The 11,927-nt window shown below is 41.5% G+C and overlaps 1 protein-coding gene across 1 annotated transcript; it reads right to left on the bottom strand.

Moving 5' to 3' along the window:
* Positions 1 to 379: 379 nt before the first annotated feature.
* Positions 380 to 11,722, bottom strand: snx21 (sorting nexin family member 21). The gene is made up of 6 exons (XM_067528611.1): positions 11,423 to 11,722; positions 9,053 to 9,378; positions 8,486 to 8,682; positions 7,252 to 7,393; positions 6,765 to 6,930; positions 380 to 5,182 (listed from the first exon to the last, which is right to left on the bottom strand). The coding sequence occupies exons 2-6, from the start codon at positions 9,342 to 9,344 to the stop codon at positions 4,636 to 4,638; spliced, it is 1,344 nt and encodes a 447-aa protein (XP_067384712.1). The 5' UTR covers positions 9,345 to 9,378; positions 11,423 to 11,722; the 3' UTR covers positions 380 to 4,635.
* Positions 11,723 to 11,927: the final 205 nt, after the last annotated feature.

Below are 11,927 nucleotides of genomic sequence, written 5' to 3'. Positions count from 1 at the left end.
TGGCTCTGTGAAGAAGGGTTTTGCAGGTCCAGATCCAAAACTATCAAAGCTGGTTTGAGCCAACTGCTGCCAGGTTCAGCAGGTTCAAGCAGTTACTAAATCCAAGGGTTTGCTTTTCACCGGCACTCTGAACGTTCATTGTGTTCGATAAAGACATGACAAATTATAAGTGTGTGTTTTTAGCTAAAACACATTGAGACAATTCAAACCAAACACAAACACACAAAGACAACAACAATAAATCCAAACCATGGCTAAATGATCCAGTATATTGTTTTATGGATGTCATTAAAACCTTTGGAACAGGCACTTGTACTGTTTAAACTCTGCCAGAATACAGTGTTAGAGCTTCTGTATGATCGCAGCCAAGATGCGGACACACAAACCAAAAACTCATTTTACAGTTTGTAACCAGTTTATTTCCTAAAATATATTTAATACATTTGCTACAGTTTATTATACATTTAAAAATATAAATCCACACATGACAGGTTGCATTTCCACTAGGTGGATAATAAAAGCAATTTAAAGTTTGAATGAGGAGAAAGCCAGTTTCTCTTGAGAGCAGCTCTGAGCAGCTTCAACTGCTGTATTCAATTCATTTCCACTGCAGGAACTTTTCCCAGGGACCAGGAACCTGCCTGAGTTTACTCTGAATCCAGGACTACATTTAGCCCTGGGGACTGTAATGTACTCTTCAAAAAGTACTTTTGGTATGTCCTCCCATGGTAGCGTTGCTAATTGGACAAATACGATACAAATTTCTTGGGGCTTTGGTCCTGCAGTGGAAATGCAAGTCAGAGAAGACTCCTGGGCTTTAGTTCCTGGGAAATAAAAGCAGCAGGACACCTCCGGTGGAAATGGGCTTTGACTTTTCAGTAAAACTGCAGCAAAACACAGAAACTTCACAGACAGAAACACAAAAGCAAAACCAAAACTAAATAACTTCAAAAAGTAAAAGATATCTTTCATCTGAACAGGTGAAGGTTTGAACCTCGTGTTTGCAGAACTAATTCTGACCCAGTTTGAAATAAACAAGTATGTCAAATGGATTTCAAACTTCAAACTGTTAAATAAAAAATTAAAAAAAGTTGAAATCTCTGAAAGGATCATGTAAACATTTAGACCCCGTAAAAACGCCTCAAACTCAGAATCTCTAAATGTTTCACAAACTTGCAGCACTGTGATAAAATTGCACTTAAAAACAGAACGACAGCCACAATCGGATCATAAGAGTGTAGCTGCAGAATGATGAAATCGAACTAATCAATGTTGCATTGACACCTTCACCATGTGGAAACTAAAGCCTCCACATTTTCTACATGGTATAAACTATAAGTCATAAATGATGAAGCAGAACCCAACAGAACCTGCTGGCGTAGACTGGTCCCCTCTGGGTTCGTAAAACATGGGCCTGTATCATAAAGCAAGTTCAACTTAATCCAGCTCCCTTAAGGCCTTAAAACTGTTTTGGTTAACAGAGAATTTTCCTAAAAAAAAAAGATTATAACCACGAGAGAGAATTTATTAAACAATAGTCACATTGGACTGGAAGTCTTGCATTAAACTCTTATGATTTCAGTCTGACTTCAAACATTTCTACAGTAGCCTTCATCCTCTTCTCAACCAAGCCTGTCTCTGAAAAGCGAGTTTTATTTTACTGTCACAGCCAAATACACGACGTCATACCAACAAATAAAACACGATATGTTAAATGTCACACATTTGATAGTTCTGGCAGAACTATCATCGCATCTTCATATTTAGTTTCCCCTAAAGACACAGACTCTACAACTCACACACAGACAAAAGGAACTGAAAGTATTGCATGTTGACTATAAACTGAATATAGAAAAGAGCTGCTGTGAAAAAGGCATCACAGTATAGTGGAGCGTAACATGTCTGTTACTATATCATACTGGAATTGTTCTATTAGTTGTATGTACTCATGCTGTGTCTCCACAATTAAGACTGGAAGCAAGTGAAGTTACCGTCCACACCCATTAATGTGACATGATTCGAACACAGGAATATTGCATACATCTGTAAATGTGCATATTTTATAAGGTTTGTCAAGTAGTTAAGGTGCTGATAACTTTCCCTTATTAATCTCAGTTTTTTGGACCAACTTCATATCTGATCCTTTCCGCCACATCACAACTCTCCAATCATCTGTCCCACATTTCTCCTGCTGATGTAAACCGACATCTATTTTTGTCTCTCATCCAGTCATGCACTCTAGGTCATCAGAACCAATAAAGCCACTGGTGTCCATAGTAACCACATCCACGTAAAAGCAGCAGATTTCTACCTTGAAAGCATAAATGAAACGAGTGCGTGTGCTGACGTAACGAGTTAACGCTTCATCAGGTCAGCTGACGTGTGTGGGGGGAGACGAACTTCATCAGTATCCCTGTGTTTCCTGTTCTTCACACATGATCTAATGAGCCTCTCTGATGGCTGAATATTAGCTACTGGCCACAGGCAAAGCTTTCAGTTAAATTAGAGATTTCACATGAAAACTTTAGGATTTAAGAAGTGCAAGTCAATGAAATCACGGAGTATGACATCTGGTAAATATTCAGCAACGTTTAGAAACTTCACAGCAAAGAGTGATGATCCTCAAGGTGGACAGGCGTTTAGCAGCAGATGATGAATAGAGCAGAGATTGTCTTCAATGTTTACTGCTGTCAAATCTACAGATACAAGTCTTTATGCTCATTAACGGCTTCCTGTGCAGTTGTTGAAGCGTGGCAGCACCACAGAGCCGTCATTTATCTCACTCATGCAGACAAGGATGCAAATGCACGAAGGTGAAGCGGAACCATTTTCCTGCCAATGATTTCCCAGCATTCCAGGGATGTACAGGTGCTGGTATCGCACAAAGAAAGTCACCAGCAAAGGCAGAGAGGACGAATCCTGCTGTGCGATCGCAGCATGCAGGAGGTCTGCAGTGGAGATGGGTTTCTAAATGTTACCTGAGCCGACATTCACGTTACAGGTGAGGTGGCCTGAGTCCCAGATGTCAGATAATTGATTTGATTGACTGATTTCTGGATCTCCAGTACCACTTATGAAACAGCCAAAGTCATTAGGAGATAAATGTGAACACGCCTCCAAAGATCAAACAGAAATATCATGTGTGATTTGTGCTTTCAATCACGGGTTTTCTCATAATGCCTCACACGCATCCATTTCTAAAACGTTTCCCTGAAACCATTAAACTGTTTAAGTGCACTTGCAAGTCTTATTCACTAGGAAAATCATTTGAGGAAGAAAATAACAGCTTCCCTTTAAAAACCTTCATACGGTATTAGATAAAATCCCTGTGACATGCTCACAGCTCCAAGATTATTTGCAATAAAAACAAGAAATCTCCTGATATGGAAAAAAAAAATCACATGGATCATTGAAGTGGTTTAAAAAGAATTATGAATGAATACATGTTGGCAGAGAAATATGTCTACTGTTAGGGAAAAACAATAAGTGCTAATATTCAAGGATAATGAAAAGAAAAGAAAGCAGAAAATGTGACTATAGATTTTGACTATGATAAATATCAACACAAAATATTTTGACTTTATTCTCAAAATGTATTAGATTAGTTATGACTTTTCTTCCGAAATGCTGACTTCATCTAATAACATTATGAGTATGTTGGCTCAAACGATCTCATTGCAGCATAGTTATTTAGCGATTGTGTATTTTCATGTCTTTCTATAGATGTGTGGACAACTTTCTTTAAATGCTACGGTCTGGTCCTAAGACCTTAAAGAGCTGTTTGAGGGTCAAGTCTTGGTTTCAGGGTTCATGTTAATGCAGAAACACATGAAGACAACCTGAAATCTACAGACACTGGACAAGTCCCACTTAAAGACTGTTTCCACTGACCTGAACAGACATTTAGATCGTTTTCAAACCTGTGGGTCATTTGATCTGATCCCAATCAGTGGACCACTTTGTAAACTCGATCAGTTTTTTTTCCCCATAGAGAGAAAAGCCTCACCCTGGGGGGAGGGAAATATAAATTGTGTCAGACTAAAAAAGATAATGGGAAAACCCCCTTAATGTTTCACCATCAGGATGGATCCACAAATCAAATGACTGGACCTTCTAGCAGTAAACCAACCTGAAACTTAGATCACCCTAATACTCATTTGTTCTACCAAACCAAAGACGGGCAGTTAGTGACAGATTGCAGTTTATGAAATGCTAATTTAGATACGTGGCCAACATAGACTGTAATGTAACTTTGTAAAACAAAGCTAACGTCAGGTAACGACACTTATTCACTGGTACGATGCCGTATGACCGACTGATGTGCAATAATTTGTCAAACATATAAAATCTTTGCAAAAATGTCTTGATGGCAATAACGGGCCTCAAAAGTGAGGACTGCAGAGTAACACACTACACACTCAGTCCTTCTAATTACCAATTGTCAGAACACACTGACCCAGACCAATTAAACCAGCCATCACACCCTGATCACATTCATAATCAGTTTAACTGTCTTAAAGGTTAGGATCTTATAGGCTTGATGGCTGGGGTTTGCATAAGGGGCTACAGGAAGTCAAGATTGTCCTCGCCACTGTGTGTGTGTGTGTGTGTGTGTCTGTGTGTGTGTGTGTGTGTCTAGCCATCTCCCTTGTTCTCCTCCAGGTTGTGTTTGACCAAAAACTCTTTGATGGACGGCTGATTGTCCAGCCGTGCCCACTGTTCCTCCAGCGGTTGCAGAAGCTCCTCCCACTGCCGCTTGTCTTTTCCTGTCTGCCATGACAGTCGAACGACGATCCGTAACAATGGCAACAACAGGGGGTGTGGCCTGTCAATATACGAACGGGATACTCCACTTTGTGGGCGGGACTCTTCTTTGAGGGGGTTGGGTCTATGAGTCATTGGGGGTTGTATATCTCTGAGTGGGAGGAGCTTCTCATCTGAGTCAGTCTGAGTCTCAGCGGGAACCAGGACACGGATGGCAAGATCACAGTGATCCCGGGCCTCCTCCAGCTGGTCCACTTCCTGGAAGCAGCACGACAACCCAACCAGAGTGAAGAACCAATGAGAGGTGGACGGGGATGGGGCCTGAGCCTGGTTATCATAGTAACAAGCCCAGCCCAGTTTCTGTTGCAGTCTCTTGGCGTTGAGAAGTGGACCCAAGGCTTCCTGGTAACGTCCCACCCTCAACAAAACAAAACAAACTTAGCTTTGAAAACCTCAAACTACCTGCATGGATAGAAACACTTTTTTAATACACCACCACAGAACAGTTCCCTGTGATAACGCAAGCAGCACTTGGTTTTTAGGAACCGAGACCCAACACCTGACTCGAGTCAAGTCCAAATTCTGGTCAATCTGATCCGCTTTGGTTGAGTCTCCCCAACCCCCTTCACTCATACTTGTGGGAAAACATGTCAGCTCAATTGTCTCTAATAAAATGAGGCTACTGAAACCACAGAATTCAGCAGGGATGGAACCCGAGCAGTGTTACATTGTGAGTCTGTGATGACAGGACATGTGGAGATAAATTTAGCATATGTGAAACAACGGAAGGCCACCTGAAAGTATAGATTTACATTCCATTACCATGAGCTACTGTCAGCTCCAACGTGAACACTCCATGCTGTGTACAGTACATGTCATAATTATTTAAACTGATCCACATGAAAGTTTTGTAATTGAATGACTGAAACACCTGCAGTTACACTCTTTAATGTTTGACTTCTTTGGAATCTCTTAGGTGGGGATGGGATCTGTAGATCTGTCTATAGTTCCTGAGCATCAATATTTTACATATAGTTACTGTATTACTTCTGTAATAACTTTGTTCTTTAAAAAGGCCACAAGCTTCAATACACTGTATGTTAAGTGTTTGCACCGTTTCTGCACTTTAAACGTTGAATATTTGGCACCATTTGTATTATTTCATGATCATGGTCATGGCTTGGTTAAGGTGGTTTGGACCACAACACTGGATTCTAGTTTTAGTACCATATCTCGACTACATGTCTCCATGTGTTTAATACCTGACGAGCAGCTGAAGCTAAACTGTTTTTCATTTTGTTTCAAGGCTTTTCTACCAACCTGCCAAGAAGCCTGACAAGTATAAACAACTTATTTTTCGTGGACAAAAACCAAAAAGCCAACATTTAGGGTTTGAATCACTGGGTTTCCTTTTAATTCAACTAAAAGCCAGCACTACTCGGTCGTTTAGTATCTGCTCTATATGCACTTGCATGTCAACAGAAAAATGTCTTCTCATAGCACTTTGCTTTAATGTTTTCTCAGTTTAGATTTTTGCTTGTTTTGTGGCTCACTTGTAAGTCGCTTTGGATAAAAGAGTCTGTCAACTGTCTAAATGTAGGTGTAGATTTAAATATTTAAATGTTTCAAATAAACGGTTTCAGTTCTAGCGTTTTAGGAGGTGACCAGAGTTTCTGCCCAAACCAGGGCTGTCAGAGCATTATGGAAAGTCTCTGTTCCACCCATATGGTTTCACTTTAGAAAATGAAACTACAGCCGGATAAGAGAGCGACTAAAAGCCTGAGAGTCTCAAAGATTCTGACAAATGTTAAGATGTGCAGCCAACAACAGTTGCAGCCTTTCTTAAGCAAACCTCATATAAACCTAAATGTTTCTAATGTATAATGTAACTGCACACATTCGTGAACGAGTCACAGATTATATAAATACTGAATCTGAAAGACACACAATGAATGTCAGATTTCTTTTCTCATATAATGGCATTAGATTTATTTTATTACCTGATGAACACCTGTCCACTCTGCAGGTCGGTCAGGTAGAAGAACTGTCGGACACACAGCGTCCCCCGCAGCGTGGACAGTGAACACATATGAGACAGGTACTGTTCAAACGCCCGACTCCGCTTGGCGATGGTCTCTGCTGTGAAGTTTCTATGCAGCTTCTTTCCTGCAGAGATAACAGCAGGTAGTGGTTGTGTTTAGCATAGATTTGACTTCATTTGACTTTTTCACTATTCCTACAATTTCCTACAACTTTCCTGACATTGGAGTAAGGTTATAATAGTTTATAATATAATTAGTTTTTGTTGTGATATTTTTGGTTTCAATTTGATTTTATGCTTGGGTGCAGTTAGATTTACCCTCTTTGCATCAGTTTCAGCCAAAAAGTTCCAAACCAGTACTTCCTTACTTCCCCTTATTTGTTGTTTCAGTATTATGTTCCTCTGCACGGCCTCATGTTACAACAAATGACAGAACTTCTACTTACGTGGAAAACAGACACGCTCCATCTGGTCTCCGTGGTTACGACGTAGTGTGGAGTGAAGGCGCTGGAAGTCGGAGTATCGACGGGTGATGATAGCCGGAGTCTTGTCACTGCCGCTGGACTGGATCACATGGATAGTGTACAACTGAGGAGAAACAATGAACAACAGCTATAAGAAACAAGCCAAATCTCCTTAGTATGATTTTATTTAAAAACACAGAATGAGGGTTTAACAGCACATTTATCAAATCTGTCTTTGGTTCAAAGGTTCAATTTGCATGAAGTTGTGCATTCGTGGTAAATTATAGAAATAGGCCCTTAATTAGATCTGATGTGATGCTGTTCTTATATTAAAATTGTCAGGTGTTAGACAGTTTGACTGTATGAGGAGTTTCCTCTTTTATCCACAGCAACTTGCAAGTGAGGTGCAAAGCCAGAAGAAAACATTTCAGTTCTATAAGATGACGTGCGTCCATTTCACCATTTAACAGGACACCGCTGCAAAATAGGACAGATAGGAAAAGTGCATAGAAGTTGAACGGTGAACAACAACTTTTTGGTTATAATAGTGAGGCTGCTGAGTCTGCACACTTTGGTAGCTCGCTCAGCCCTTTCTGGACCACTGAGCTGAAGAGGTTTGCTGGAAACCCTTTTCTCTGTGATGTAGGGACCACAAGACAGCGTTTGTTGGCAAACAAGGTAGGGAACGGTTTCATGATATTAAAGTGAAGAGGTTTTTTCCTCATCCTAGCAGAGATGTCAAGGACACAGGCAGAAATGTGTGATGATACAATGGAGTCATCCAGTAGAAAGGACAGTAAGAGCTGTTTGTCATCTGCATGGCAATAATAAGAAAAGACACCCGAGTGGATTTTAGAGCCCAGGGATGTGGCATAGATTGAGAAAAGAACAAGAAGAACAAGAACTGAATCTTGCATTAGCTAAGATCAGGCTGTACTAGAGCTGCCCAAGTGCAGACAAAAGGATCTGGTGTCAGATCACAGTGTCAAAGGCTGCACTTAGATCAAGTAGGATTAAGACAGAATTACGAGCCACAGGTTTTGCAACTGCAGGGATTTCACAACCATCAGCGGCACCATGAATTAAAATTGAGCAACAATTGAGACATAATGATCAACAGTTTTCATAGATCTTGATACTTTAATGCACAGAACCTCTACTTAAAATCCTAGAGTTTGCTCTCTGACGTTTTGTTTGTGGTTCTGTTTGAACTCACCACATATTTTGAGGAGCCTTCATGCACCACACTGGCGTCAGTCACCTCAAACGACAAGTTCTCTGTCAGTCGTCTCCCAGCAGGGAGAGGACTTCCTCCTCCGCGTCCACGTAGGTTCCTTAAGCTGTCCTGAAGCTGCCGGGCCAACATCGAGGACGGGGGCGGTCCAACAGGAGACATCCCCACAGGACTGGTGTCTACACAAAACAGGTGACAGAAGTAGTTAGAAACTAATTATCACTCAACACAAATCTAATGTGGACTCGTGGATGAACTGATTAGATTTTGGTCATCAAAAGGTCAAGGTCACTGTGACCTCACCTCTGTCCCATTTTCATCAGCGTGATTTCCCATATATCAAGGCCTGAAGGGAATTTGATTACATCTAGCACAAACATACACCTACATTTTCATGTATTTGAAAATATAAAACTAATAAAGCACATTTCATAAGCTGATGATTAATGACAAGTTTGTGAAGTTAAGGTGGGCAAAAGTGTGCCAAAGAGCCCACAGTCAAAATTACCAATATGCTCTTTTCTTAAAAGGAGCAGAGTGGACCCTCACCAGTGCCGCTGAGCCCCTCCTCCATTGACTCTCCCAAAAAGTCAGAGTCACTGTCCAGCCCTGACCCATCGCCTTCAGGTCCATCCTCCTCTCCTGCTCCTCCGCTGTCGAAGCACAGTGTCCCCCCGAGACGCTCCGTCACACACTCATCCTCATCCTCCAGCTCTGCCTCCCAGCGGTCCTTGTTAAACTCCTCCTCTTCAGGTCCACCTCCTGCTTCCTGCTCGGGTCCAACCCCGTGACCATCCTTAAAGATCGAGCGCTTCAGCCGGTCCAGTAGCCGGGATGCCATGGTGCCACCTGGTTACCACGGGAGGGGAACCGGGCTGTGGAAACAACAGGAAGAAATCAACAGCTGCAAAAGTCTGTCCTCTCTAGTTACTGTCGTGGTGGCGTGTCGACTAAAACCTCAGCCCTGGTGGTTCCAGACCTTTTCCATTTCACAATTATTAAGATCACTGTGCTCCTGGGAACACTCAGAACTTTACAAATGTTTTTATGTTCTTGTTTTTTAATATTTCTAACCAGTGTGTGATATATAAATAAAATGAATTATTATTAGTATTATTACACACACACACACACACACACAGTTTCCCACAGTGAAACTGTATTTATGAACACATAGCTAAGGACCACCTGCAATGCCCTCACAGACCACCAGAGGACCACAGACCACTGGTTGTAAACCCTTACTGTAGCAGCCTTTCATTAATGAAAGATTTCCATTTAATACATTTGCAGACGTTTTAGAAAACATGTTTTCACTTTGTGATTATGGGTTTTAGTCCAGATCTTTTCCATTTCCAGTGAAATTTCTAATCAAGTAAAGTGTGCAAACAGTCACGGGATCTGAATACCTTCTGAACCATATGGCGTTAAAAAAGAAGTGCCACGAATAAAATTAATATTACCAACATCGTATTAACATAGCACTTTAAAAATAAAATTAATAATATTATATGTTCAGTATTAATAAATATTGCACAATGGAACAGCATGCAGTGCTGCAGCACAATCGGCTGCTATATTAAGTTTACCACATTAAAACTACAGGCTAAACTCTCGACAGATCAGTAAAGATCAACTCATTCACTTCCAGAATCCAGGTCATGAGAAACTACCTGGTCACATTTGTGCTCTACAAACACACTGATCTACATCAGAAACAAACCAGAGATGGCAGCAGGCTGAGCTGGCTCCAGTAACAGAGCTGCCTGCCTCCCTGAATGGAAATCATGTCACACATTAATAATGCAGCGGCTTGCTAAGTCAGCCTGCAGCCAGGAAAAACAAAGCAGGCAGAGGAGTTTGTCCTGCAGACACAGTTTAGGAAGACAATCCCCTGGAAGTCATCAGTGGACTTTACCTTTTCTGCAACCCAGAGACACAAAAATCTAAGCAAAACAACTAGTGGGACAAGAAAAATCTATTTCAAGACACTGTTACATGTAACATGTTACTAAAATATCCTGAAAACCAATAAGAATTCTGCACTCATCATCAACACGTGTTAGTCTTATGATGGGAACTCAGCATTTAAATATCACATTTAATTTAAAAGCTCTGTCTCCATTTGTCCTTGTCCCTTCCAGTGTCTCAACGAGCTGATGTTTTATGTGTGTGCGCATGCAAACATCTATTGTTTTAAATCATTTCTACGTCCAAAACACTGGGCCCTGGCCGACAGAAGAGGACTGGGGTCAGCACGAGGACTCTGCATTTGAATCGCAAGTTTAAACTTGGATTTCTGGTTTAAAATTTTGAGCTCTTTTTTTTTTAAAGAGGATTCCTGAGAAGAAAAATTCAAGGTCACATATCTTTTTTCAATGGGAAAAGTTAAGAGGAGGGGATTTACGAGGTGTCCCTGAAAGCAGCAGACTTCATTTGGATATTAGCAGGTTAACACCCAAACTTTAATTTTAATATTTACTTCAGCCACAGATACATTTACAAAGAACAAGTTGTGGACTTTTAACCACTAGTGTTAGCGCAGTACAACAGCAGTGTAAAGCTACCAAACAAGCTGAAAACTGCTGCTTTTATCATTTTGTAGTTTCTAACTTGCTGTTATTAGCTAAACGTTGCCGAAAATGTGTAGTTAGCTCAGTAATTAGCTCAGTAACCGTGCCGCCAGCTGAGGCTCCCGGCTCCCGGGAACCGACCCCAACACGGTGAAAGTAAAATACAAATGCTCCATCTTGCCGAGTAAAGCTGCCTCTGCCCGGGTCCCGCTTACTGAATGAAAGGCTGGGTAGTTAGCGCCTACAACCGTTAGCTCAGATCACAGCAAGCTGTTAGCAAACAAGCTAACAAGTTTGTTGATACTGGCCGATTGATGGATTTCTCTCGGAAGTCTGGAGAACTCACCCTGGGCTTGACGCGGACTCTGCCCGCTCCTTTTAATCCATCTCCGCCGGTAAGGAGAAAGTTGGAAGCCCCGGGTCCGGACCTCGCAGGGTTGGACTGTTCTCTTGGAGTTTGTAGGGTGCACACACAGCTGAGCGACGGTATCCTGATTCCTGAAACTATCCCCCGCTGCAGCCTGCAGGAGGACGCTCTCGTGTCGGAGGCTCCGGCCATAAAAGGCGAGACACCGCTCCGCGCGATGCGGTAGAGGGCGGCAAGTGTTTAACCACAGCCACAGGCCGACACGCTGCAGGGCTTCTGCCCAAAACCAGGTCGCTCAAGCGGTGCATTTACCTACAGTTAAATATTAACATATTTACACCCCCCAGCTTATAAATGTGACAACTTTAGTAACTTTGCAGGTTAAAACTGAATCTGAAAAAAAATTATTTAAACTGAAACTGATGAACTAATAAATGCTGATGATGATCCTCTTTATTTAATACAATCCAATAAAGCAGCTCTG

Source organism: Channa argus, chromosome 13, assembly GCF_033026475.1.
Source record: "Channa argus isolate prfri chromosome 13, Channa argus male v1.0, whole genome shotgun sequence".
NCBI classification, from domain to species: domain Eukaryota; kingdom Metazoa; phylum Chordata; class Actinopteri; order Anabantiformes; family Channidae; genus Channa; species Channa argus.
The sequence above is the reverse complement of the archived record's forward strand: the minus strand, read 5'-3'. Positions and strand labels throughout refer to the sequence as shown.